The sequence below is a fragment of the Cyphellophora europaea genome, assembly GCF_000365145.1.
Source record: "Cyphellophora europaea CBS 101466 unplaced genomic scaffold supercont1.12, whole genome shotgun sequence".
In the NCBI taxonomy this organism is placed as follows: Eukaryota; Fungi; Ascomycota; class Eurotiomycetes; order Chaetothyriales; family Cyphellophoraceae; genus Cyphellophora; species Cyphellophora europaea.
The window spans coordinates 557,813-584,813 of NW_008481800.1; the positions used below are offsets into that span (position 1 = coordinate 557,813).

At 55.0% G+C, this 27,001-nt stretch overlaps 12 protein-coding genes across 12 annotated transcripts; 7 read left to right on the plus strand and 5 right to left on the minus strand.

Annotated features, from left to right (window-relative positions):
- Positions 1-20: 20 nt before the first annotated feature.
- Positions 21-504, minus strand: HMPREF1541_10359 (secondary thiamine-phosphate synthase enzyme; the record flags this gene model as incomplete). Its single annotated transcript, XM_008715030.1, has 2 exons — positions 21-179; positions 229-504. 2 exons carry the CDS (start codon positions 502-504, stop codon positions 21-23), a joined length of 435 nt encoding a protein of 144 aa, XP_008713252.1.
- Positions 505-1,340: 836 nt separating this feature from the next.
- Positions 1,341-2,159, minus strand: HMPREF1541_10360 (uncharacterized protein; the record flags this gene model as incomplete). Its single annotated transcript, XM_008715031.1, has 3 exons — positions 1,341-1,526; positions 1,575-1,742; positions 1,791-2,159. The coding sequence occupies 3 exons, from the start codon at positions 2,157-2,159 to the stop codon at positions 1,341-1,343; spliced, it is 723 nt and encodes a 240-aa protein (XP_008713253.1).
- Positions 2,160-2,449: 290 nt separating this feature from the next.
- On the plus strand, positions 2,450-3,339 carry HMPREF1541_10361 (proteasome component PRE6; the record flags this gene model as incomplete). The annotated part of the gene is made up of 3 exons (XM_008715032.1): positions 2,450-2,484; positions 2,533-2,973; positions 3,021-3,339. 3 exons carry the CDS (start codon positions 2,450-2,452, stop codon positions 3,337-3,339), a joined length of 795 nt encoding a protein of 264 aa, XP_008713254.1.
- Positions 3,340-3,619: 280 nt separating this feature from the next.
- HMPREF1541_10362 (uncharacterized protein) lies at positions 3,620-4,289 on the minus strand (the record flags this gene model as incomplete). The annotated part of the gene is made up of 3 exons (XM_008715033.1): positions 3,620-3,874; positions 4,096-4,213; positions 4,285-4,289. The coding sequence occupies 3 exons, from the start codon at positions 4,287-4,289 to the stop codon at positions 3,620-3,622; spliced, it is 378 nt and encodes a 125-aa protein (XP_008713255.1).
- Positions 4,290-4,796: 507 nt separating this feature from the next.
- On the minus strand, positions 4,797-5,738 carry HMPREF1541_10363 (uncharacterized protein; the record flags this gene model as incomplete). The annotated part of the gene is made up of 1 exon (XM_008715034.1): positions 4,797-5,738. One exon carries the CDS (start codon positions 5,736-5,738, stop codon positions 4,797-4,799), a length of 942 nt encoding a protein of 313 aa, XP_008713256.1.
- Positions 5,739-8,171: 2,433 nt separating this feature from the next.
- HMPREF1541_10364 (uncharacterized protein) lies at positions 8,172-11,888 on the plus strand (the record flags this gene model as incomplete). The annotated part of the gene is made up of 1 exon (XM_008715035.1): positions 8,172-11,888. One exon carries the CDS (start codon positions 8,172-8,174, stop codon positions 11,886-11,888), a length of 3,717 nt encoding a protein of 1,238 aa, XP_008713257.1.
- A 1,041-nt stretch (positions 11,889-12,929) lies between these two features.
- HMPREF1541_10365 (uncharacterized protein) lies at positions 12,930-13,955 on the plus strand (the record flags this gene model as incomplete). Its single annotated transcript, XM_008715036.1, has 1 exon — positions 12,930-13,955. One exon carries the CDS (start codon positions 12,930-12,932, stop codon positions 13,953-13,955), a length of 1,026 nt encoding a protein of 341 aa, XP_008713258.1.
- Positions 13,956-15,500: 1,545 nt separating this feature from the next.
- HMPREF1541_10366 (uncharacterized protein) lies at positions 15,501-18,315 on the plus strand (the record flags this gene model as incomplete). Its single annotated transcript, XM_008715037.1, has 3 exons — positions 15,501-16,798; positions 16,867-17,275; positions 17,326-18,315. The coding sequence occupies 3 exons, from the start codon at positions 15,501-15,503 to the stop codon at positions 18,313-18,315; spliced, it is 2,697 nt and encodes an 898-aa protein (XP_008713259.1).
- A 173-nt stretch (positions 18,316-18,488) lies between these two features.
- HMPREF1541_10367 (uncharacterized protein) lies at positions 18,489-19,471 on the minus strand (the record flags this gene model as incomplete). Its single annotated transcript, XM_008715038.1, has 4 exons — positions 18,489-18,678; positions 18,728-18,980; positions 19,034-19,094; positions 19,142-19,471. 4 exons carry the CDS (start codon positions 19,469-19,471, stop codon positions 18,489-18,491), a joined length of 834 nt encoding a protein of 277 aa, XP_008713260.1.
- A 726-nt stretch (positions 19,472-20,197) lies between these two features.
- HMPREF1541_10368 (uncharacterized protein) lies at positions 20,198-21,844 on the plus strand (the record flags this gene model as incomplete). Its single annotated transcript, XM_008715039.1, has 1 exon — positions 20,198-21,844. The coding sequence occupies one exon, from the start codon at positions 20,198-20,200 to the stop codon at positions 21,842-21,844; it is 1,647 nt and encodes a 548-aa protein (XP_008713261.1).
- A 356-nt stretch (positions 21,845-22,200) lies between these two features.
- HMPREF1541_10369 (uncharacterized protein) lies at positions 22,201-23,962 on the plus strand (the record flags this gene model as incomplete). The annotated part of the gene is made up of 3 exons (XM_008715040.1): positions 22,201-22,387; positions 22,440-22,958; positions 23,034-23,962. The coding sequence occupies 3 exons, from the start codon at positions 22,201-22,203 to the stop codon at positions 23,960-23,962; spliced, it is 1,635 nt and encodes a 544-aa protein (XP_008713262.1).
- A 292-nt stretch (positions 23,963-24,254) lies between these two features.
- HMPREF1541_10370 (uncharacterized protein) lies at positions 24,255-26,828 on the plus strand (the record flags this gene model as incomplete). The annotated part of the gene is made up of 1 exon (XM_008715041.1): positions 24,255-26,828. One exon carries the CDS (start codon positions 24,255-24,257, stop codon positions 26,826-26,828), a length of 2,574 nt encoding a protein of 857 aa, XP_008713263.1.
- Between the last annotated feature and the right edge of the window lie 173 nt (positions 26,829-27,001).

The window sequence follows — 27,001 nt, forward strand, 5'->3', positions numbered from 1 at the left end:
TTGATTCCTCGTCGTAGCTCTTACTTCTTCTCCCCTTGGATCGTGGCAACAACCTTCCTTGAGTGCTTCGAAGCACGGAACTCAAGATGCCAGATTCCTTGCCACGTTCCCGTCGCTAGTCGGCCATTGGAGATTGGCACTGTTACACTCGCGCCAACCAAAGCAGACTTGATATGAGCCTTGCGATCATCAGTAAAACTTTGCAAAAGCAAGAGCAATGGTGCTTACAGGCATGTCATCCGGGCCTTCGCAGCTGTGTCGGTACAGGTTGCCTTTGCGATCTTCCGGCACGATACGATCAAGTGCGTCACTCATATCTGCGCGCACATCTTCGTCCCAATTCTCGTTCAATGAAAGACCACAGGAAGTGTGTTGTACAAAGAGATGTAGAATGCCGACTTTATAGTCCTTCAATTCTGGTAATTGAGAGACGACTTCGTCAGTAACCAAATAGGAGCCTCGTGCTCGAGCTGGAAGCGTGAAGGTCTTCTGGAACCAAGACATGGTGTTGTGTTCTGGGACTGGTATGCAGCCGGCGGGGCACAGTGGACTTGGTGAGTGTGTATATGATGCGGGCCAGACCAGATTTAGTGGCAGAGATAGAAGGTACTGTGGAAGTCCTGGAAAGAATGCGAGGAAGAACACAAGCAGGAATATCCAGGTCCAGTGTTGCGATTGTGTTTGAGTGGGAGGCATCGTAGATAGATGTAAATAAGTTAGTCAAATCGACTTTATGGACCTTTACGTCATGGCGGGACAAGATAGCCGGGGTCCAGCCTCACATAATCGACCATCTACTCGCTCGTCTTCACGACCTGTTGTCACGTTTGGCTTCCCAGTTGCTGGTGGCTTTCTCACCGACTAGGTCCGCTACCGCTAGAGGTCGTAATTTGATCAATAGATCGCATAGATCACGAAAGCCGGTGATTGCGCCAGTGTTTTCATGCATAGTCCGCTGGAGATCAAAAATCCTGCCATCGTTAATGAGGTTATCGAGGTCCGTTGCTTAGGAAGTGATACTCAAATCGTTGGCTTCCCAGGCTTCCGCGCCTACGAGGTTAGGCAATTGCTGTCCCAGGGTACCGACTCTTCTTCATTGTCAGTTTCTCTTGATGTTCGGTCACATGCAGGAAACAGCTACCGGATGCTGTTGTTGACCAGAATTGTTCACGCGAAGTTCTTCGAAGGGATTGACGAACACGAGGGATGCGGATGAACGAAGTGGTGGCACTGTAGCGCCGTGCAGAAAGTCACGACACAGCTTCGAATCTGGCACACTGTGGTTCCTGTTCGAGTAAAATGCCTTATGTACAGCCGCTTCGAATCTATCCATAATGACACTATCTTTGCGCGCCAGAGACAGCTTCTGCATCGACCTCGCCCTTCAGAGGTGGGTAGTGACCCTGAATCTCGCCCTTCATGCTGGCTGTTTGGGGCATTTGGACCTGAGCCGGATCGTTGCTGGGCTCAAGTGGGTATGTCGTAGATGGCAGTGACTGCAAATACTCCTTGTGCGCTTTCTTTGCCTAACGGAACGTTAGCAAGCAAAGTTCCCACACATATTGGATACTTACATAGGGGAGACCGCAATACGTGCACTCGCAGATCTGTGGTTTGTCGAGATTGATGAAGATTTTGGGATGACCGAGCGGTCCTCCGCCACCGTCGCAAGCTACAGACTTTGCATCAACCCATCGGACTGGCTGCTTGTGGATCAATTCAATTGCCGCTGGTGGTTGTGGCTATCCCTCGTCAGTAGCTGTTTAGGCACAGCGGCCCACGCAACATACCTGCAGGTCCATGATTGTCTGTTCAAATCTCGGTCCACTCATCGCGACCTCTCGAGCTTGCTGGTTTCTGCTCCAGGGCCGTGCGCGGTTCGGGGCCTGCATTTGTCGCTGCTTTTCCTGTGACTCGACCGACTGCTGCAAGACGCCATCCCTGTTTCCCATCGCAGTCACTCCCTCCGCGTTCGTTTGAGAGACATTCGGTGTCAGCTTGCGAGGCGTAGGATCGTTGGCTTGCTCGAAGTTCTCGCCGGTGCCCGGTCCCTGTCTCTGCAGGCGTGTCGACGTGGCAAAAGATCGTGTTGCCGGCCGAGCAGCCCGCAGGCTAGCTCTAGCACAGCATGCCCGCACTGCGGGTACGAAGCTAGTCATGGCGGAGGTGTGTTTAGGTCGATGGCGAGACGAGGGGCTGCGGCGAGAGACGTCGACGTTCGAGCAGTCACTTGAGCTGCCGATTGAAGAGCCAATCGGAGGTGGGTATGGCTTGGCGGAAGCTGGGAAGGCATCGACTGCGCGACGCGGCTCGTACAATTACACGGTCGACATCTCTGCCTCGTATCTCACCCACCTGCTCTCCGTCTCTACTGTGCAATCTCTGGGCCAGGCTGTAATCTGTCTGGTGTTGGTTGAAAAGCATATCCATCCCAGCATAGCAAGCAAACATGTCTGGCTACGATCGTGCCCTCTCTGTCTTCAGGTACACTGTCCTGTTCGCAGTGCTCATTATATAAGCTAACATCTGTAGTCCTGATGGACACGTTTTCCAAGTCGAGTATGCTCTCGAAGCTGTCAAGCGAGGAACATGCGCCGTCGGAGTTAAAGGAAAGGATATTGTGGTATTGGGATGCGAGAAGCGATCAGCCATGAAGCTGCAAGACACTCGAATCACACCCTCGAAGATTGGTCTCATCGATTCGCATGTCTGCCTCGCATTCGCAGGCCTTAACGCAGACGCCCGGATATTGATCGACAAGGCAAGAGTTGAGGCCCAGTCTCACCGTCTGACCGTCGAAGATCCGGTGACTATCGAGTACATCACAAAGTACGTCGCTGGAGTACAGCAGAGATACACCCAATCCGGTGGTGTTCGGCCATTCGGTATCTCAACTCTCATCATTGGTTTCGACAAGAATGACAACACCCCTCACCTCTACCAGACCGAGCCCTCGGGTATCTACTCTGCATGGTATGGTATCCAACTCCCCAGCTCTGCTTGCTGTTAACTTTCCATAGGAAAGCAAATGCGATTGGTCGGTCATCCAAGACGGTCCGCGAGTTCCTCGAGCGAAACCACAAAGACGATATGGACCGTGAAGCCACCATCTCGCTGACTGTCAAGTCTCTTCTCGAAGTCGTGCAAACTGGCGCGAAGAACATTGAGATCGCCATCATGGCTCCAGGCAAGACCATCGAGATGCTTCCCTCAGAAGAGATCGAAACGTATGTCAAGACCATCGAAGCGGAAAAGCAGGAGGAACAAGCAAAGAAGAAGCCAGGCCGCGGCGGACAAGGCACAAGCAGCCTGCCCACTCGGCCGGCGGATGAGGCTTAGAACTCCGAGATGCGAGGCGATACGTCTCAGCAATATGTGCATTAGCGATCGGAGTATCAAGGAAATGGTCGTTCGGGTATTGGCAGGCCAGATACGTCCCATTGAAACGTGGGGAAGAAAATGCCACGGTCCTTGCTGCTGTAGCAATCTTAAGAAACCCTGCCTGCGCGCTTATCTCGTCGTATCTCCTTAACCATGACCCATGAAAATCGTGTGACTCGTGCTGAACTACAATCTCTCCAACCACCGCACCACCACCCCCCCCCCCCCCCCCCAAACACTACCCCAGCTTCGTCTCCCCACCCACATCCTCCCACACACTCCTCTCAAACTCCTCGTCCGCCTTCCGCAGCCGCTCGTCCTTCAGCATGCGCGCGTCCATGCGCGTGTCCTCACTCTCGACCTTCAACGCCGCCTGCGGCGTCTTGGCATCGATGACAAAGTGATTGTCGCAGTTGGGGCAGAACTCGTCCGCATCCTCCCACGTCTCCATGTTCTTGCGGAAGGCTTTGCGGCATTTCTTGCACATGAAGATCTGGAGTTTATCGTTAGTGGACTTTCGATTGTGGACACGCGTTGGGTCGTGAGGGGGGGGGGGGGGGGGGGGGGGGGGGGGGGGGGGGCGCGGAGCGGAAGGGATCGGCGTTGACTTGCGGAGGGTGGATGGGTGCGTGTGGGAAAGGGAATGGTGCGATTAGATAGGAGGGGGAAAGAGTTGGGTTATGTAAAAACTTGAGAGCTGGGGAAGTGTCGTACCATCTCCATCGTTTGCAGTAGCTTGTGGCTCTGAGTCTCGGCGTGGCATTCGGCGCAGTCGAACCATTTGCGGCAGCAGGGCGAGCGGATGGAGACTTGCGCGTTGAGAATGTGTTTGCTGATGATAGCGTGCGTTAGTTTGATAGAGTAGAAAGACGGGGTTTCGTAGATTGCTGAAGAACGGCTTACCACATGATGTGCTGCTGTGAGGGGTGGTGTGGTACGCGAGGAAAGGGGTGCAGCAAGCCACTTCGCGACGGACTAGGAAAGGGTTGACGCGCCGGAGAAAGATGTCTTTGGGTCTGTTTGTTCGAGTGACGGATTCTGATTCTGTTCGCGTTGGTGGTCTGGTCGCAATGAAGGAGGAGGAAACGAGGCAACTTTTCTGCAGTCCGGCGGTCTTGGCGTGGCGGAAGGCAACGAGGCTTGTCTCTTGTCACGGCACGTATATGCAAGGTGAGGAGGTAACAGATTCTACATGTCAGTGGCTGATAGCGTAAATGACGACTTGTGTGAGTCTTTGGAGGACAGAGTGTCGGCGGTTATGAACCTCAGAAAAGCGGTAATAGTTCTGGGTGGTAGCGTAGTGGTTTTTATATTTGCTATAGTCTGAGTTCGAAACGGTGAAGGTGTTTGAGACTGTAATGACGCACAGAACACTATACACAGCGTCTCTCTTATGGTCCTACCGAGACTCAACCTCATTTCTCGTAAGGGTGGCTTCTTCGGTCTTTTCCACTTTGCAAGTATATGCTAGCCCGCATATCAAGTAACGGATCGTCGCTGGCGGCCACACCTTCAACCCTCGGAATTGGATCAAAGATCAACTTTCTCTGCTCTTCGTCGTTGTCCTGCACGACACTCTCAATCTTGATGGTCCCCAGCTCTACGATCTCCCTGTCATTGGGCCAATGAATAGTGGCATCATCGGTCACATCCCCAGCCTGTGCAATCTGCGCCAGCAACTTGAAGCTTACTGGCCCATCCGCGATTCTGGTCTGTATCTCATTATGCAGATACGCAGCATCCTTGCCCTTGGCTTCCGCATCGGACAGATGAGCCTCTCCAGCATCAGGCGTGATGCGGTACCGCACAAAGGTCTCCTTGCCATCCTTGTTGATCAATTTGAACGCGTTGACGCCAAAGTACTTCTCCGTGCCGAAGCTGACTGGGCTGGGCTTGGGGTCTTGGACAAAGGCGGCGGCAGAAGGGTGTGTGGTCAGAAAGTCTTGGATTGTCCCGCTTCCAATGGCACCCAGCATTTCGAGGAAGAGCTCACCGGTGCGAACAGGGAAGAACTTTGTGCTGTGAGCAATGATGTCGGTGTGCGAACGTTTGCCGTCAGGAGCATTGGGAAGGTGGAAACGGGTTGCGAAGCCTCGAGGATTGGCGTTGGCATCGTTATCAGGGATCATATGAATGCCGGTGCTGTTGCTGAAACGGGATGTAACGGGGGTAGTGTTGTTGAAATGATATGCGGAGGACAGGGAGGCAGCAGTGGACGATGGTGTAAAAGTGCCAGAGACAAGGATGCCCCGTGCGTGAGCGGGCCGGAAGCTGGCCGGGGTGCTGAAAGCACCGCGGAGCGTGGTGATCAACTTGGCTGCGGTTTCATTGGTGGCTTCGTTGGTTGAAAGAGGCATCTTGTTGGCTGTCTGTGGTCAAGTGAAAGATGAAGAGGGGAGAGGATAGTTTGGTCGAGATCGCAATGTGCCGACCTGATATATGTATTGTGCTTCACATGATCGTATCTGCCTCAACTGGAGCATACTACCACGCACAAAGGCGTTGTGAATACTAAACCTATTCCACCTGTGTAGTCAGCGTGCATGACCAATGTCCAATGAAAGCCAGCTGTTTATTCACAACTGTACGATTGCAAATATTGGCTTCGCTAGGATTCGTCGATTTGTCAAGAGAGGTACGTAGGTACCATCCCAGAAGAGGAAGTTACCTAGGCGAGTATAGGCACGAACGCGCTTGGACGCAGCCCGATGACTAAAGAGTTCGCAGAAACTTGTCGGGGGCCCAAGGGCCAGATCATTACTCGACGGTGGGATGGTGTCCTCGCCCGAGGAAGCTGACGAACAGCAGTAGGGAGTGTTGTGGAATTAGAAATACCCTTTGGCTGTAAGAATATAGGCTGTCGGCCAGCCGAGTCGCTGCGGGATTATTCTCCTGAGGTTCACCGGAGACCAGAAGACTTGCTTAAGAAGCCATCTCCGGAGAATGACTGAATGCCAGCAGATCGCACAACAGATTCGGCAGGTGTCTAGTGCTTGAAGCAGAAGGTGACATGCATACGCCCAAACCTAGCGATTCAACCGCACGATGAGTACCGTAACCTGCGTGGGGTGAGGCTCGCTAATTTCGGTAAAGGCGGTATGGAGTGTTGAGACATATCTATCGGGCAGATTAAGCGAGGATATGGTAGCGTTTCTTCACCATCGTCGAGCTATACAGCATTTTTAATTGATAGAAGTCCAGAGCATCGAAGACTGAATCGATAAGGCTGTAGGTCATGCTATGTGGCTGACCCATTCTATAATCATCATTACTTTCGCCCCATGTCATCCGCGCCTGAACGCACACACATAGTTGGCGCCATCCCAAAGTAGCATCTGGGAAGAGTGCGCTGCCAGTGTTGGCTGATGCAAGCCAGACCCATCGCTCGACATGATATGCGGCCGATAGCACTCTTGTCAGACGCTCGGCGACAGTATAAGATCTCTGTGTTCCGAAGTAGCTGCTCTTTGTAGGAGGTAGGGTGAACACGAATTGACCAGGACAAGGATGGTCAACGAGGAGGATACTCACTACTACCCCGGCAGCTCACGACTTTGCAGTTTCCGACCTGTGCTGCACACCAAACGTCTTACGCTCACGATATGGGACCTTGGGAACCCAGAAGTTGCTCGATTTGCACTAGCATTCCACAGTGATGAGGCTATGGTAAATGTGTTGAGCAGGAACTTCTTCGACACAAGCGAACGGATCCATGCATACCGTGCCTCGACAACGTTACTGCCCGAGCACACGCCGCATAACTCGCCGGTTTCGGGCCCTTCACTTTGGATCGTGCGTCTAGGATCGAACAATCCTGATGGAACACCGATTGGCATGATTAATGTCTCTAGTCGCGATCCCGCACTGCCGCCAGATATCGGATGGGGCGTGATAAAGGCACACCAGGGTCAGGGGTACGGTTCCGAAGCTGCAAACCGAGCGGCCGAATATATATTGGATGAATTCCAGGGGGTTTCCGGAACTCGAGTCCACCGTGCGGACTGGTCGCGTTCATGAATGAGAAGAACTTGGCCAGCGCAGCGGTGGCACGAAGAATTGGCCTTGTGCGGATGGGCGAGATTCTATACTTGGGCTCGGAGGACAAGATTCCCGTTTACGGCGTACCGGGGCTCAACATCAATGGTGGCAAGCCGTTCACGCTAGCTCAGAAAGCGAACGTGTTTGGCTGCGGGCCACCGCTGAGGCGGACATTGCAGCTCATGTTTGGGTAGGATGAATTGCCGGAGAGACCATTTGAATGATCAGCCAGATGTTCAAAGCTTCGATACTGTACAGGGTCGAGGCAAACATAGCCGTCCATGGTGCTTTGCGTGCCCCGGCAAGGTCCGGCAGTTGGCATTTTGTGGGGACGTCCCTTATCGATACGCAGGCAGATCAGCAATAAGCGAGAGCAAGCCAACCAGCCAACAAGCCAACAAGGCGGTGCCTGTACTCAACAACACTCTTGTAAGCCTGCGCAATTAAAAGCATACGCGTCTGCAGTGATCTGAAACAAGGCAGACAGACCCTCATCGCGACCTCGCACCCTTTCAAAACCGAACTACTGCATACAGCCAGAAACTCGGCCCCCCTTCCTACTTCCCTCCGTGCCACGTACGACGCATTCCACGAGCCATTCTCCTCGCGTACAAACGTTAGAAACATTGTTGGCCTGAGCGAGCGGCAAGACAGAGAGAGATGATCTTGAGACATTCTCAAGATCGGTGACCTCTTGCCCCCACTCCGCATCCTCTCACACTACCAACCCACCGTGATGGTGGGCCTACAACATGGACCAGAATGCTCAAGGACCCGATGATGCCTCCATAAAGCCCGTGTCCTCTCTCCGTGCCAAGTTCGAGGGCCTCAGGGCCTCGCCTGCGCCACGCAACGGCTCGACTAGTCCCTCACGACCTCCCTCGGCCTTGCGCACGTTGGAGCCTGAGCCCCAGGCCCCAACCGTCAGGGCATCCTTCGATCTCCCACGGCCAACGTCGCCCTGGGCTCACAACAATGTCTCGTCCCCGAGGACTCCGGGGATTGACCGCGGACGCAGTCAGTCCCCCCCGAAGTCCAACCACAAACGTCCCATGTCGATGGTCATGCAGTCTTCACCCCAGTTGACCCCCTCAGTCAACGTCGAGTCTCCACGATCTCCGCCTCGCATGCATTTTAGCCCGGGCGCTCAACCTTCACCGACAAGAGCCGACAACACTCCTATCGGGAAAGTGAAGGACTTGGTCTCCCAGCATTCTAGCAGGATGGCGAGTCCATCGACTACACCTCTGATGCCTCCGCAACCAGATGCCAATCATCCTCCTGTGACACCGTCCACGAGCTTGAATACAACTGGCACTACGGCCGCAAAACCCCCACCACCGGTCAACAGAGCAGAGAAACCAAAGATCCCTGCCAAACCCACCACCATCGCTAGTCCTGTGCTTCCAGTGCCTGATGCAGCGTCGCTTCGCCCGCAGCAGCCTCGGCGACCTTCATCAGATGCGAGACTGTCTCCTTTTTCAACCCCACCGAGTAGTGATGAGAGCCCGGGCTCGCCTCGCAGCCCGCCTTCGGCCATCGAGATTTCAGACTCGCTCAAATCCCTACCTCAGGCTAGCCAAGAACCGAAAGCTGTGACACCTCCCAAGACCAGCGATCCAAGAGCCATGGGTTTCTCCAGGACGGCTACAGCCCCCATGAGAGATCCTCGCAGTCTAGGTTTCTCCAATCTCGACCCCCAGCCACCAAGCAGAGAGCCAGCCACAGCCTCTCTGCCTTCCAGGGCCAACACTGTCCTTGAACGGCCGAGCTCGCGCGATCCGAGATCTTTAGGTTTTGCGAGCCCTCCTCCAGTGCAACGACACGTGTCCGAGCAAGTTCGAAGCACTCCTCCTCCGCAGAGCAGCATGCCCAAAATCGCGGGGACCAAGGACGCTCGTACGCTTGGCTTTGGTGCCCAGGTTGCGAAAGAGCCACTTGCTGAAGAACCAGGGCCTGGTTTGCCACCACGACACGTTGTTCGAGCCCCGCCACCAAGACCTTCCGAGGAGTCCAAGAATGTTCCACCTAGACCGCCTGCGCCGCGAGCGACCACTGCTGCTGTGCCAGATCGCTCCACCAAGCCAGGTGCACCCCCTGTAGTCTCTAGAGCTCCTCTGCCTGCAGCTGAGACACGATATCCTCCTCCTCCTAAACGAGGGACCGGCGATGCCGAGCTGGCGCCCGCTTTGCCTCGACGAACACAGACTGACACGAGTGGGCATGACTCTGATGAAGCAGAAGACCCTATGCCGGCGCCTACCGCTCTAAAGAACGAATATCCGGATGCAACACAAGCGAATAGACGACCACCCTGCTTCAGCAGCGGTCTACGAGGAATTCATGTGAAGTCCGATTCACGCTCATATGGTGTCTGTGGGAGATACCTGTGCACGGCTGGATACACCACGAGAGTATTTGATATGTCTACGGGAGAACAGATCACTAGTGTCAATCATGGAGAAACCGTCAAAGCTACCTCGGTAGCTTTCAAGCCAGCTGCCGATCTCGAGGGCGAAGGCAAGACGATCTGGGTCGGCAACAACGTCGGAGACTTGATGGAGATCGACGTCTTGTCGCACACCGTCGTAGCCCAAAGCACGGCGCATAACAAGCGGGAAATCGTTCAGATATTGCGACATTGTAAAGACTTATGGACTCTCGATGACGACGGCAAGCTCTTCGTGTGGACGGCCGACGAGGGTGGAACGCCCAATCTGAGATACAAGCAAATTTCGCATAAGGTGCAGAAAGGTCATTCGTGTTCAGTCGTTGTCGGCGACCAACTATGGCTGGCGACGGGTAAAGAGGTCCGGATATATCGGCCTGGCCACGAAGCTTCTTTTGCAGCATTGAGCAAGCCATTATCTCAAGCAGGAACTGGGGAGATTACCTGTGCCTGCTACTCCGAAGACCACGGTGGACGAGTGTACTTTGGTCATACCGATGGGAAAGTCACGATTTATTCAGCTGTGGACTATTCCTGCTTGGGCACGGTTAAAGCTAGTGACTACAAAATCAATGCACTCGCGATCGTCGGCGACAGCTTGTGGGCGGCCTACAAAACAGGAAAAATATATGTTTATGACATCAAGCAGTCACCTTGGAAAGTCCAAAAAGATTGGCGGGCACATGACGGCCCAGTGTCGGGCCTAGTACTGGACAGTAGCAGTGTCTGGACGATGCAACGGCTCCAAATTGTGTCTGTCGGTCAAGATGGCCACGCAAGGCTCTGGGACGGTATGCTCGAGGATGACTGGATCGAAACCGCCATGAAGCAACGCGATGTTCAGTATTGCTCCTTTCGCGAGGTTAGTGCCGCGGTCATTACGTGGAATGCTGGAGCGGTCACGCCGTATGACCTACGGACGGACTTCATTGCGGACGCCATCTATCCCGAGAATCCACCAGAGATCCTTGTCTTTGGCTTCCAAGAGGTGGTAGACCTAGAGGACCGCGCCGTGACGGCAAAGAGCTTGTTTGGCTTTGGCAAAAAGAAAGACCCGGACACCTCGGAACAACACCAGAGTCGAGTATACCGGGAATGGCGTGACTATCTGAGCAAAGTCATCAGCCGAGCGAGCACATATTACCGCTACGCCGAAGTGCATACGTCCAGTCTGATCGGTCTGTTTCAATGTATTTTCGTCCGACAGGAAGAAAGACCGAACATGAGGGATCTCAATGCGATCAACGTCAAATGCGGCATGAAAGGGCACTACGGCAACAAGGGCGCTCTCGTCACGCGATTCACACTTGATGACAGCTCGCTGTGCTTCGTCAATTGCCATTTGGCGGCGGGCCAGACGCAGACGTCACATCGCAACAACGATGTAGCAACGATCCTCGAAGCGGAGAACCTACCGTTAGAAAGAGACCCTGATACTCGCATGTCGCTGTTCGTTGGAGGCGGCGATGGCACGCAGATCCTCGATCACGAAATATGCATTCTGAACGGTGACCTCAACTACCGTATTGATGCCATACCTCGGGACACCGTTGTCAGGATGGTCAAGGCCAACGATCTCAGTAAACTTCTCGAACGCGACCAGCTCCTCGTGTCCCGTCGCCGGGTAGCGGGCTTCCGCCTCAACTCGTTCGTCGAGCTGCCCATCACTTTCGCGCCAACGTACAAATACGACGTGGGCACGGATAATTACGACTCCAGCGACAAGAAACGGGCGCCCGCGTGGTGTGACCGCCTCCTATACCGTGGGCCAGGACGCATCAAGCAGGTCGAGTATCGACGACATGAGGTCCGAGTCTCAGACCACCGTCCCGTCAGTGGGATCTTCAAGATACGGCTGAAGACCATCGACCACAAGAAGCGGGCAAAGGTCAAAGAGGAGTGTCTGCAGGAGTTTGCGGAAGTCAAGAAGCTGCTTGCGCAGAAGGCGGGCCAGAGGTACTTGATCACCGAGCTGGGCGTTAGTGATAAGGAGGCACGGCGGCTATTGGTGGGCGGTTGACCGCATAGAGCAAAGCTTTCCGGGTGATGGGGAAAGATATAGTCATATCTCTCTGTTGGAAAGGTTCGACCGAGATGAGAGTCGCAGAGGAGCCCTGGTACCTCAGTTAGCGTAACGAAGAGTGCAATGTTAGCAAACATACCGGCAGGACGTCACCCAGACAACTTGCGCTGTGTAGTAGGACCACCACTGGCACGTAGTTTTGTGTAGCTGCTGCGTTGGTCCTATACCGTGGCCATGGAAGCAGAGTCCATCACCTTTATCATCAGGGCAAAGTATGTCGTTCCCTCTCATATGGCCATCCGGTTTGCTGCAATCAAACCCTATCGGCTTCGTGACTCCCGAGAGAACATTCGTCCTCGATCAGACTCACGGAAACCGGTGGCGGACTTAACACACGGGTCCCATGGCCTACGCCCACGCAGAGTCGAGACCCATGGTAGCTGGACGTGAGTCTTGCTTGGGTGTCCTGGGGTTCCGGGTCCGGCTTGGAAGAGTACACAGGTAAATAATTTTCTCCCGCACCATTCCAAATGCGGGCATTGATCGTGTCCGACTAAATCTCAAGTGGACCAATGAGGACGTCTCGCTTAGCGGCGCAGTCTGTGGCACTAATGAGTTTGATCGAGGCTAGGTGAGGGACGAAGGCTGGTCCGCGATGAGTTTGTGACAATTGCCTGGACGAGCTGTTTATGTGGCTGCCTGGGTTCTCGGCGGGAGGGTAACAGGACTTGGGGGGCGTGTGCTATCGCCGTGAGTAGTCCGAGGCGATCGATGTCGGTGTAGGTCTTCCGAGGCCGTGGTGGAAAGCGCCGGTTGTGTAAACCCCGGATGGGGCGGCCATATATTGGCCTGCTTGCCCGTCTCTTGTATGTTTTGCAGTGGCGTTGTCAAAGACAGAAGCTCTTGAGCGTACTTCCATATCTTTGATAGCGGGGACGAACAGACAGCCTTGCAATTACACCAGAGCAACAGAAGAACAGCTCCTTGCGTTCCAAACCTCAACCTCAAAACCCCCGGATTTCGAAACACCGCCAGAAAATGCCAGGAGACTTATCGCCATCCCTGGTTATCAGGACGCTCCGGGACCAACTCTTCAAGAACGCGCCCACGCCCACCCAGTCATTCGAGGGGCAGACCGTCATCATCACGGGTTCCAACACGGGCCTCGGCCTCGAAGCCGCCAAACACGTCGTCCGACTCGGCTGCAGCAAGCTCATCATCGCCGTGCGCTCCGTCGACAAAGGCGAAACCGCCAAACGCGCCGTCACCGCCGCCACCTCCTGCAACCCATCCACCGTCGAGGTCTGGCCACTCGACCTCGCCGACTACGACAGCGTCAAAGCCTTCGCCGCCCGCGCGCACCGCGAGCTCCAACGCCTCGACGCCCTCATCGAGAACGCCGGCGTCGCCAACTTCGAGTGGAGCTGGGCAATGGACAACGAGCTCATGCTGACCGTCAACGTGGTCTCGACCTTCCTGCTCGCGTTCCTGCTGCTGCCCAAACTCCGCGACACGGCGACACGCTTCCAGACCACGGCGCACTTGACCGTCGTCTCGAGCGACGGGCACTTCTTGGTCGATTTTCCGGAGAAAGACGCGCCCGAGGGCATCTTCAACGCGCTGAATGACAAGAGCAAGACGAGGACGCAGGATCGGTATCCGGTCACGAAATTGATGGAGGTCTTTGTCGTGCGGGAACTGGCGGCGCGGCAGGAGCAGCGGGCGGCCGCGGTGGGGAAGCCGGATGTCGTGATCAACTGCGTCAATCCGGGTTTCTGTAAGAGTGAGCTGACGCGCGACATTGATGGGATAGCTGTCTCGATTGGGAAATTTCTTCTTGCCAGGACGAGTGAGGCTGGCTCGCGGACGTTGGTCCACGGCGCCGCTGGTGGGCCGGAGACGCACGGTCAGTACATGAATTTGGGCAAGGTGATCCCGCCGGCGACTGTTGTGGTGGGCAAGGGGGGTAAGGAAACGCAGGAGAAGCTGTATGCTGAGCTGGTGGAGAAGTTGGAGGCTATCGTGCCTGGGGTTACGCAGGGATATGTGAAGGGGGGTTCGTGAGGTGGAAAGGGTCATGAGGTTGAGGAGATGGACTTTTTTGTATAACCGAACTCAAAGTCTTGGAGAGTAGGGTAATCGCGGCTCGAAACACAGATTTGGAGTCTGCCAGGGTTTGTTGAGCACCATGTCAGCAGGTGCTGTACGAGCGTGCGATGCGTCTGTGGCGAGTCTCGAGGGTGAAATTCGTCTAAACCATCGGTGGAGAACACGAGTACATCTGTGCTTATCGTCTTCAGGATGCTCATCATCCGACAGAACGCATCTTCAGTCTCGGCGACGCTGAATGAATTTTCCTCGCCGGCGAAGAACAGTCACGATGTGTCGTTCCAACGGGCTTCACAAACTTTGGGGATCAGGTTGGGAAATTGCTGAGAGACAGAGCAGAGTAAAGCTCGCCCAAGACCCTCGATTGAATGCTGTAGTGTCTGTACAGGCCTCCAGACAAAGTATTGGGCGCAGACAAGCTTCCTGTTGCCGGCCCTGGATTACAATTTTGCCGTGGTTTGCTCGCTCTGGTACAGAAGCTTCATCAGATTCAGTGTTGACTTGGCCAGCACCTGGCTTTCCCAGGATGAAGAAAACAGCTCGGACCCCTCGCGGCACCTGGCGATCGACTGCGTCCATGAAGCTTGAGGAATTTCAGTACGACAGGACATCAGAATTCAGTCACGGCGGCAGTGGTATTTGGATCAGCGCCCACGTCGGAGAACATGATCGCCATGTTTGAACCGTAGTAGCATCGGGCTGAGACTCTCCAGGCTGACGGCGCCGTAGGTGTGATGCTGAAGCATTGGAGACGGGTAAGCGTGAGGTAGCGCAAGGGTCGACTCGAGACAGGCCCTATCACAACCCTCGAGCACCCAGAAAAGCTGTCGCGGCCTGCAGTGTAGACAATTGCCGGTGGCTCGCAGTCTGCACAGCCGTGCATGCACCTTTCCCCACTGCAACTGATCCGGACTGTTCGAAGTTGATGCACAGACATATCTCGAGAGTTGAGGATAGGTTTAATAGCCGGCAAGGGGCGCCAAGAGAGACCCCCACCGGGCCCTCACCACGACACCGTTCAGGCAACGAGAAGATTGTTCCTTGACCGGTTTGGTGCAGTCCTGTCAGTCCCGGCAAGGAATGGGAGCAGTTAATCCAGGACCTGACATGATGATAATGACCCCGGTCGCAAGCCCAACTCTGGCGGGATTGATGAGACCTCATTGATGGGCATATACCCGGTGGAGTTTCGTACTCCACGTTGCCAATCAGCCGGCGGGTATCTAGACATCTCGGCAGGTAGACGAGGGGCATATAACGGGCAGCCCACGACGGAATGCCATGCTCGGAGTACCTGACCTAAGTACAGTCTTCAGACCTACTCGCGAACACATAGCAGCACCAGCGGGTCGGTGCTGAGTAGCGACCCCGAGCCACTACCGAGCATCAACGCCGTGCTTGTCTAGTCGGTGACGCCGGACCAGACCAAGAGTGAAGAAAGACTGCTGCCAACTCCCCTTCCACGGTCGACGGATTTGAGCACCCCGTACTCGGCACGTAATGTCTCTCTACGCCTCAGTAACTACCTATCCGCCGCTCTCGCAGCTGACCGTCATCCCTACACCATCGCCATCAGCTGCTTCACCTCTTGCATTCACAGCTCTCCTCAGCACTCACCGCGACCGCCCAAACTACCCTTTCATTGTGCACCTGCACTATACCCCCACCAGTGCCCCCACAGCTCCGCCCTCACAGTGGCCTTATACCACCCTCACTGAGAGCGCCGCCGACAGCGACAGAGATGTAATCCTAGCATTCGTCCGAACAGAAGCAGAGGCCAATGCAGAGCGCCGACGTGTGTACCGTGGCGTCCTCCCTCCCACGAGCGGCGCTGAGGGCGTGTCGAAAGGCCAAGGCGGGAATGAGGCAGCTGGTGGAAGGAGGCTGAAGTTCGCGCTCCGCTACAAGATCGACCAGTACGCGGGCTGGCGTTGGGCAGAGAGCTATGGCGGCGTAAGCGTCGGCGAGGTCCTGTTCTCCTCCTCATTACCGCAGAATGTCGAAGAAGAGCAGCACGTACGGACTCTGCTGGGCGTTACGGATGGCTGGACGATTACATCGTGTGACAGCGCCGCACCTGCGACTAACGCATCCATATTCGAGGTCACAAGTGATACAGAACATATACCTAAGGTCCCGGACGGCACGCCAGCATTTGGCTCGGAATTGGCCGGGAAGGTGCTCGGGAAGGTCAGAGGCCAGGTAAGGTATATGGGGCTGGTGCGGCTGGAGCCGTATTGGCTGGGTGTGCAGCATTCCGCATCCCAGGGCGGCGAAGAAGGGTTCTTCGACATGAGCATGGATGGACTGTTGGTTTGCTGGTTGCTGGAAGATGGGCGGGTGTTGGGCGTGCTGGCTTGGGCGGGCGAAGGAGTCTACGAGGTCATACGTGCGGGGAATGGCGGGGAGGTTGTGGTTGCCGCAAGGAACGATACGACTGAGGAGAAGGGGTGGGGCGTGTTGGTCGGCGTTGGGAACGACCTTGAGGGCGTGGTGGCTGGCGTGATGGCGGAGGCCAAGAGGCGAGCAGTGGATGGTGAAGAAATGAAGCGACTGTTGAGCCGGGTCGAGGAGGTGGGCAGAAGAGAGGAGTGGGCTGGCGAGGACTGGTTTGACGGATTGGCGTACTGCACATGGAACGGATTGGATATGCATCGATGCGACGAAAAGGCCGTGCTCGAGGGTTTGGCCAAGCTTGACAGCGAGGGCGTCAAGATTGAGACTTTCCTGCTGGACGACTGCTGGCAGAGTCTGGGCGACCACAAGATTGGATCAGATGGCAACGAGTGGGCTGGCTGGTAAGGCTGCATCCTCATCACCAAATTGACAGTGCTCTGCGACATGAGATCCATGCTGACCCACGCAGGGACAAATTTGAACCCAACGACAATTTCCCGCGCGGTCTCAAGCCTCTCATCGACGAAATTCGATCCAAGCACCAAAACATCAAGTCGTTCGGTATCTGGCACGCCCTTTTTGGCTACTGGGGCTGCATCAACCCGAATGGCGACATTGCCTCCAACTACAAGACTCGCCAGATCCGAACAAAGGTGATCGGTAACATCTCAAGAACGGCTGTGATTGTGGACCCCTCTGATATTGATCGGTTCTACGATGATCTCTATGCATGGTTGAAAGGGCAAGGCGTAGATTTCGTCAAGACGGACGTGCAGCACATGCTGAGCATGCTAGAGGACGCGAAGGACCGCGAAGAGATCCCGACCGCCTACCAGCGAGCATGGACTACAGCTGTGTGTAAGCACTTCCAGGGCAAGGTAAGTACCTCACACTCCTCAAAGACCCCCACTCACCAGGCCATGCACAGGCCATATCCTGCATGTCCCAAACGCCGCAAACCATGCTGCACAGCCTGCTCCAAGACAGGACCCCCAAAGTCATGCACCGCAACAGCGACGACTTCTACCCCGACATCACCGACTCGAACCCCTGGCACATCGTGGTCAACGCGCACAACGCCCTCCTCGACCGCCACCTCAACGTCATCCCCGATTGGGACATGTTCCAGACCTCGCACCCCTGGTCCAGCTACCACGCCGCCGCCCGCGCCATCTCCGGCGGACCCATCCTCATCACCGACATCCCAGGCCGGCACGATCCGGAGCTCATTGCCGCCATGACGGCTGCGAATCCCGCTGGCACGCTGATTGCCCTGAGGCCCAGGCCGGCGGCGGTCACGGATCCGTGGCGGAGGTATGCGGATGGGGAGCTGTGTAAGATTGGGACGGGCGTGGGTGGGGGCAAGGGCGCGGTGGGGTTGTTAGGTGTGTTTAATATTGTTGAGGGGGAGGTCAGTGAGCTGCTGTCCGTTGATGAGTTCCCGGATGTCGAGGCGCAGGAGGTGGTGGTGACGAGTCAGCGAACGGGGCAGGTGCTTGGGCCCCTGAAGAGATCTGGGGGTGCTTTGGTCGGTGTGGCTGTGGCGGGGAGAGGGTGGGACATCTTGACGGCGGCGCCGGTGTTGCAGGGAGGAGGGGTGTCGTTGGCGGTAATGGGATTGCGGGGAAAGATGAGTGGTGCGGCTGCTGTGACGAGGCAGGCTGTCAGTGGGTCAGGGGATGGGGCGAAGGTGAAGTTGGCGCTGAAGGCGCTGGGGAGGCTGGGCTTGTGGGTCGGCAAGGAAGGTGTTGTTGTCAAAGACGTGGTCGTAGAGGGCAAAAAGGTCAAGGAAGAGTATGTCTCGTCGAAGAAGCAGCATCAGGGAACGGTCTTTGAAGTGGATCTGCTTAAGTATTGGGAGGATCACAACTTGTGGAGCGTGGCAGAAGAGCTGGAAGTGGAAGTGAGCATTGGCTAGGACAGATGATTGCATTGATGAGCAGAAACTCATTTCTACGCAAGTCGGGAAAGCCCATTCCCATCTCCATCATTGGTGTAAGCTCCGCCCGCCCAAGGACCATATAGCGGTGTTTCAGCGGCAACGATGTCTAGTGACCAGCCCATACGTCTCTAACATGGACGACCGGCTCTCTATTGATCTAGCGCGTTCTGATCCGTTGTGCGATAAGCATTTCCACCCCCAGGATAGTCATGGTCCATTCTCGGGATCTTGGTTAATTCTTCAAATGCCTTGACGCACGCGACAGCGGTGGCATGCGCCGATGCCGGATTAGCTCCTGTGACTATGCGGTCGTCGGTCTGCGTGAACGAATCCCACGGCCTAAACTATCAGCCATGTGCAAATGAAGAACGAAAACTGGGAGACATACCCTGGTGGAGACACATAGGTGGCACCACTATCGGCTGCGGCCTTTTCGATGGTGGGTCGGTTCCAGGACTTGATCGTGTCTAGAACACCTTCTTCCTCCTCACCTTTGGTCGTGAAGCCTGTGACTTTCCTGCCATTGATGATGGATTTGCCGGTCAGAGGGGAGATGACCCCTGGGAAGATGGCGCCGCCGTGGCACACTGCGCTGATGATAGAGCCGTCGCCATACATCTTTGCAGCCATGGCTTGAAGGCCTGTGACCCGCTGAGCTCAGTATGACAATATCGACCATCTTTGTAGAACTCACCTTTGGCGTCAGGATAGTCTATCAACGAGGCATGGCCGGCCGAGGCAAAGAAGACGCCATACTACATGTGTTAGTGGTCATCTCCCTAGGCATGGTCATGTGTCGTACATTGTCAGGGTTGAAATCCCCCGGCCTCAGCCCTGCGTCGAGCTTCTTTCTGAACTCGCTGTTTCTATCCTCCCAGACCTTCCGGTCCTCGTCCGGCAGCCAGTCCTTCTGCTGAGATAACCAGTCAGCCTGATAGCTGCCCGTCTCCGACACCAGATCGACCTCAAACCCGGCCTCCTTGAAGACGTTGAAAGGATGCAGTGCCTCGGTGATAAAGAGTCCTGTCTCCTTTCCATCGGGATAGAGAGGCGCATGGGCCGAAGTGACGGCAATGAGAGCACGCCGAGGGGGCCCTGTCTTCTTCTCCTTGTCTGCTTGTGGGGTAGTCATCTTTCTAGCAAGGTTATGCAGTCAACTGTGTTGCATCGACGTCAAGTGATTCTGTACAGGTATTTCATATACTTATGCCAGCCAGGGGCAGCGACCCCGCGCCTGAAGGATGTGCAGGACTGACGTGCAACGATATGACGCAAAAGGCACAAAGTCTATTCCCTCCCTAATCTCACGTCGTACGCCTCGGCAAGAGGATTGCAAGTCTTACTTAGAGTATTCATGCCGGTGTCGCATGCAGTTAGGACTCGATTGTTGAGGGTCTGGAGTGAGACAGAAGGGCTTGAGGACAACCAAGCGGAAGCGTGCTCTGAGCTTGAAGATCCTGGGGCACTGCAGCCCAGTGATTCAGAGCCGCAAAGCCGTGGATCAGCTGGGGACTTCCCAGAGGGATTGCGTCCGAGCTTTTTACTCCGTACGAAGAAATCCTTCTGTAAACAAGTTGGCGGTCGTGGCTAACCCCCTTTTTACCCGTGCTGCGACAGCCTCGTTGTCGCCCTCAACTTTTGGGATACGCCGATAAGTTTCCGACTTGGCGTTAAGGTCCCTATCTCCGGTACCCCCATTCTTGCCTGAGATACGAGGCGCACGGCACCTCGTGTCAGTCGTGGGGGGCTTCAGTGATTCTCCAACTTTTGTTCCGGCATTGATCAGAACGCAACTCGTGCAGATCGAAGCTCGAAGTCGCAACTGTTCCTTCTGTACGTACGCTCCCTCGCCGCGACCATGTCTGCTCCAGCATCGAGAGCCTTTGCGCGAGCTCTGCGGCAGACACGTCCCAGCTCACTGCCCCGCCATCGCTACCTACAGAGTTTCCGTCTAGCTCAGCAGCCATTCAGAAACTTCTCGGTCAGCTGCCGGCGGCGGGAAGACACGTCAGAACCAAATCGAAAGGTCACCTACACCACCGATTCATACGATGTCAAGCGTAATCCCGAGTTTTCAGAGATCACCTCCGAGCACGTCAACCATTTCAAGTCGATACTGGGGGACGAATCCGCCGTTATAGATGGTGTGACCAAAGACGCCGCGGACGATATTGAGGCGTATAACAAAGATTGGATGAACAAATACCGAGGCCATACCAAACTTGTCGTACGGCCAAAGTCGACCGAAGAAGTCTCAAAGGTTCTCAAGTACTGCAACGAGAACAAGCTCGCAGTCGTTCCCCAGGGTGGCAACTCGGGCTTAGTTGGAGGCAGCGTTCCGGTCTTCGACGAGATTGTCCTCAACTTGGGCCGCATGAACAATATACAAAGCTTCGACGATGTTAGTGGCATTCTGACGGTTGACGCTGGTGTCATTCTCGAGGTGGCCGACAACTACCTTGCTGAGCGTGGTTATATCTTTCCGCTCGATCTGGGCGCGAAAGGATCGTGTCAGATTGGCGGTAATGTTGCAACTAATGCCGGTGGCCTAAGATTCCTCCGTTACGGCTCGCTACACGGAACTGTTCTCGGCCTCGAGGTTGTGCTGCCAGACGGCACGATCATGAACGACCTCAGCAAACTCAAGAAGAACAACACTGGCTACGACCTTAAGCAGCTGTTTATCGGTGCTGAAGGCTCCATCGGTGTCATCACTGGCGTGTCAATAGCGTGCCCTCGCCGATCAAATGCGGTCAACGTAGCTTTCTTTGGTCTCAAATCCTACGAAGATGTGCAACGAGCTTTCAAGGAAGCCAGAGGTCAGCTCGGCGAAATTCTCTCCGCTTTCGAGCTTATGGACGGCTCAAGTCAGCAGTTTGTCAAGAAAGTTACCGGCAACAAGCATCCTCTCGAGGATGAATATCCTTTCTACTGCTTGATCGAGACCAGTGGCTCCAATGCCGAGCACGACAGTGCAAAACTCGAAACTTTCCTTGAGCACGTCATGAGCGAGGAGATCGTTGCTGACGGCGTGCTCGCTCAGGATGAGACACAAATCAAAACACTCTGGGGCTGGCGAGAAGGCATCACCGAAGCTCTGGGCCACGCCGGCGGCACATATAAGTATGACGTCTCGATCCCGCTTGAGGAGCTCTATAGGCTGGTTGAGGATACTCGTGTCCGTTTCGAGGACCAGGGTCTTATCGGAGAGGGAGAATCCAAGGCTCTCGGCGTGGTTGGCTACGGCCATATGGGCGACTCCAACCTTCATCTCAATATCCCTGTCAAGAAATACTCGAAGGAGGTCGAAAAGGCCCTCGAGCCCTGGGTCTACGAGTGGATCGCCAAACGAAATGGCAGCATCAGCGCTGAGCACGGCCTCGGTATCGCCAAGAACAAGTACATTGGCTACAGCAGAAACGAAACCATGATCAACCTGATGAAGCAGATCAAGAATCTGTATGATCCAAACGGGATCATGAATCCGTATAAATATGTGCAATAAATCAAGACCACGACTGTTTACACATCTTGTAAGCTAGCCCTTCTCCTAGCTAATGTCTTGTCCCTGCCAATCCCCTGGACATCACCTGATTGTAGGCCAAGTTCCCGCGGTTGCTAACATATACTTCCGCCAGGAGTCTCTTCTCCGCGTCGCCTTTGATATGCGGGGTTGCCTCCCTCGGTCACTCCAACAATCAGTACATCGATCTTCTCCAACTACGGTATAGACCAAGCATTCCTCTATATATATTCTAGCAGCGGGCATCTGCTGACCATGAATCTTTTGCATCATATACACTGATAAGAGATCGCAAAATCATGCCATCAGTATCAGAGCTTTCGCAGATATGTGTCCCAATGATGGACCAAGCTGCTTACACGAAGCGCAAGCTTCGCGTGGCAATCATTGGAGCTGGCTTTTCAGGATTGATCATGGCGCATAAGATCCAACATGAGCAGCCCGAGTTGCAAGAGTACATTGATCATGTCATCTTTGAGAAGAATGACAAGATAGGCGGTACTTGGTACGTCAACACCTATCCAGGTTCGTCTTCATCCGCTTGTTGATACGTGCTTCGATGATAACACTGTTGTAGGTGTCCAGAATGATGTGCCGGCTCACATTTATGCGTTTCCATTCGACCCCAACCCCAATTGGTCCAAGTTTTATGCCGACGGCCATGAGTGTTGGGAGTATATGGAGCGCGTTGCCAACAAATGGGACTTGAAGCGGAACATCCAGTTCAGCACCCAAGTGGTGTCGCTCGACTGGCTGGAGGATGAAGGCAAGTGGAACATCAAGCTCAAAGCCAACGGCAAGGAGGAGAGAGAGGAAAAGGCAGATATCATCATCTCGGCACAAGGCTTTCTGAGTCAATGGAAATGGCCCAACATCCCAGGTATACACGACTTCAAGGGGCACAAGGTTCACTCTGCGCATTGGGACCATTCGTTTGACTACTCTGGCAAGAAGATCGGCATTATCGGAAATGGTTCCTCGGCAATTCAGATTCTCCCACAAATGGCTAAGCTCAAAGACACGCAAATCGTCAGTTTCCAGAGGAATCCTACGTGGATTACTCCAAGCCTAGGGGAGACTCTGGCTAATACTGGCGGTAACTCAGAGGAGCCAGAAGAGGACGAAGAGGTTGGCGTTAACATGGCCGATGTCAGCGAATCTGATGAAGAAGTTGGCAGTAACTTCAACCCCAGGTACACCAAGAAAGACAAACGACGATTTGCCGACCCGGAAAAGCACAAGAAGTACCGCAAGACACTCCAGCACGGGATGAACAAGGGCTTCAGACTCTTTTCAAAAGGCTCCGAACAAAACGCCAAATCGACACACGCGACCGTGGAACGGATGCGAAAAGCCCTCAACTACAATGAAGAACTTTGCTCAAAACTGATACCAGACTGGACGCTGGGCTGCCGGCGCCTCACGCCCGGTGAAGGGTATCTCGAAGCCTTCCTTCTTCCTAGTGTGGCCCTGGAGCAATCGTCCATCACGCAGATCACGGCCACGGGCATTCAAACCGGCGAGAAAGGCTACGATCTCGATGTGATTATCTGCGCCACCGGTTTTGATGTTTCTCACGTTCCACACTACCCTGTCACCGGCCGCAATGGCGTGACTCTTGCCGAGCAGTGGAAAGACGAGCCAGAGTCCTATCTATCCCTCGCCTGCCCGAACATGCCGAATTACTTCATCTTCACTGGCCCTAATGCGACAGTCGGGCACGGCACGCTCATAACCAGCATGAACTGGTCTGCTGATTGGATGATCAAGTGGCTGCGCAAGATCTCGCGAGAGCAGATCAAGAGTGTATGCCCCAAGCAGTCAGCCACGGATGAATTTGTGCGGTACGGTGACGAGATCCATAAGACTCTGGTCTGGACTGGGAGCTGTTCGAGCTGGTACAAGAACCATCGTGTGAATGGCCGCGTAACGGCGACATGGCCTGGCAGCGCGCTACTATACAGAGAGATGATCGAAGAAATCAGACCGGAAGACTTCGACATCGAGTGGAACAGTAGGAATCGCTTCCGCTTCATGGGCAATGGTTTCACAGCGCTGGAGCTCAAGGACGACGCGGATTTGGCATTCTATATCAAGTAGCTTGAGTGTAATGTATGCACATATAACTTCATCTACTCCTATCGTCTCTTGTAGGTTGATGATCAGGACCAGGCAGTGAATGAAAGCTATAGCGGAGATAATCATCATATCTCCGGCTGCTTGCGGCATGTCGCTCGACGTGTCCGTGACAGAATGCCCTCCTTTCAGCAAAACGCTACGCCCGTACATACTGTCGGGCGGCTCCTTGTTGTGCCAATACTCCTGGTGCTCGCTTTGGTTATGTTCACGACAGAGTAGCTTGGATCGCTATGACACAACATCCGTTGCAACCATGACCGACCGCTCCTCCTACGTCAACTACTCCTCCAGCGGGCGCACCATATTCCCCAAAGGCCCGGTCTTCACCCTCGAGAACTTCTCGTCGAAAGACTTCATAGTCAGAGACTTCGTCGAGTCACTGACAGAATCCGCTCAGCCAGCCAATCGCCGGTCGAACCAGGGCACTGCGCCTCCGACGCACTTTGATCCCAAACCACTGATCCGTACCTTCGAGCAGGCGGCAAAGCGGTTGCAGGAACTGTCGGAAGACCTCGAGGGCAAAGAAAATGAGCTCACTACCGCCGTGCGCCGGGCCGAGGCCAACCATAGCAATAACGTGGACCAGCTAGGGAGAAAGCTGAACCAGACAATCGAGAGCTTCAATAAGCTAGACACGAGTCTCAGCCAGAAGGGAGAGAAATGGGGCGGCAATATGGCGGTCGAGACTGGCAAGAAGCTTGAGGACCTGGATCGGCAGAGGAAGCGGGCGATGGACGCGCATTTCCTGATCGAATGTTGGGACGAAGTGAGCAATAGGGGCGAGATTACGCTTCTCGAGAATCTGAGACGGTCGGCAACCGGCGAAGGCATCATTCGCGCGGCGAATATCGCGAGGCAGCTGCTTAGAATCAGTCACAGGTTGGATCCCGGGGCACAGTGGGATGCACAGAAGCCGCCTCAATCAAACGGCGTCAGCAACGGGGTGGTTGGGAAGCGGGATCTGAACACGCGTGAGGTCATTGAGAAGTTCATCGAGACTTTGGAGAACGACATGCTCAAGCTCTTCGATGACTTTTATCGGCGGCAAAACTTCGAAGAGATGAAGAATTGTGCCATTGTCCTACAAGACTTCAACGGGGGCGCCTCCGTACAGGCAGCCTTCGTCAACCAGCATCAATTCTTCATTGACCGCAACAATCTGATTACGGAGGAAATCGCCGTTGACCAGGAGACGTGGATGAAGTTGTCAGACCCTGATGGCGAACTGCCGGGCATCGAGCCTGGTTTACAATCACTAATCGACGAAGTCAAGGTCGTGGTTCAAGAAGAATCTGCCATTATCAAACGCGCCTTTCCCTTCCCAGAACAAGTCCTCTCAAAGTTCGTTCAGCGCGTCTTCCAGCAATCAATCCAACAACGTCTCGAACTTGTGCTTGAAAAAGCCGAATCTGAATCCACACTCGCCTACCTCCGGTCCTTACAAGCTGCCCGTGGCTATCTCAACGTCTTGGTCGAAGACCTCAAATCTCACGGTCTGCTCGACCATCCGGAAACCGCCTCATCTGTAACCTCTCAACTACTCGATCAACAACTGGACGAACTGTTCACGCCCTACTTCGGCGGATCTGCGTACATCGATCGCGAGAAGGCCAACCTGTCCGAACTGTACAAATCCCTCCTCTTCAAATTCGATCTCTTCCAGTCGCGCCGCCAGAAGGAGCCAAAAACCTACCTTGCCTCTCTTCGCAACCGCGGACAGGAACTACTCGCTTCCGCCCGTGAAGCCACCGATGCATACGTCAAATCCCTGGACCTCGAGAAGATGTCGTCCACGCAACGGCGCATGCTCCTCTCCGTGGCCGGCATCAGCGACAAATCCACACAGCAAGAAGTCGAAATCACCGAGTCCGACGGACGCCTCTCAGTGGCGTACGCCAAGCGAATGCTCAAATGGCTGGCGGAAGGTGTGCGACGCGGTCTGGAGCTTTCGGGCGGCAACGAGACGCCCAAGGACGTCGCAGCGCTGCACGGCCTGCTCCTGCAGAACATGGGCGAGCGCTACATCGACCTCGCACTGGAGGCGGCATCAGAGGCAGCGTCCAGCGCCGAAAACGCCAAGCGCGAGCCCGACCTCAGCTACCTGGGCCACCTGCGCACCGCCGTGTCGTGCATGCACCTCATGCAGAGCTGCATCAACACGCTGCTCATACCACTGGCGTCGACGAGCCTGACCATCCGGCGCGACATGGAGAAGACGACGCGGGCGGCGATCGCGCGCATGGAGGATCAGATCAACAGCGTTGAGCAGGCAACGGTGGACGCGGTGCTGAACTGGGTGAGCCGGACTCTGGCTGGGCAGCAGCGCACGGATTTCCGGCCCCGGCCCGAAATGGAGACGTTCGCCATGAACCAGCCGCAGACGCAGACTTGCGCCGAGGTCGTGCGCTTCCTCGGCGGCGGCAGCGGCGGGTTCCAGGCCCAGGCGGAGCAGAGTTTTGACGGCGTGAATCTTAGGGTTTTCCTCAGTGAGGTCGGCGTTGGCGTGCGGGGCCTCTTGATCGAGCACTTCCGCAAGTGGCAGGTCAGTGAGGTGGGGGGTGTGGTGCTGGCGCGTGACATGTCGAGATACGTGGATCTGTTGAAGGGGTGGAAGGTCGGCGAGGAGTTTGCGGCGAGTCTCGAGGTCTTGACTGAGTTAGCGAGCTTGTTTGTGCTGAAGCCCGAGGCGCTGCGCGAGAGGATACGAGGCGAGGGGGGTGGCGGGAGTGGGTTGAAGGGCGTGCGCAAGGAGGATCTGAGGCCTTATTTGCTGAGGAGAGATGATTATGATAGTGTGGGCATGGTGAGTCTGTTGAACTCGCTGTAGGAAGCGGTGGCCCCGATAGGGCCGCAAAGTGGCGCTATGATACCCATGAAACAATCAGAAATCGCATGAGCGCCCGCTATGTGCGCGCGAAGTCGAGGTGTAGAACGGAGATGAGTTGTCTTCTGTACATGCGCGTGTCTCTCCATCTATACAGTCCTTTCGTTGTAATTCGA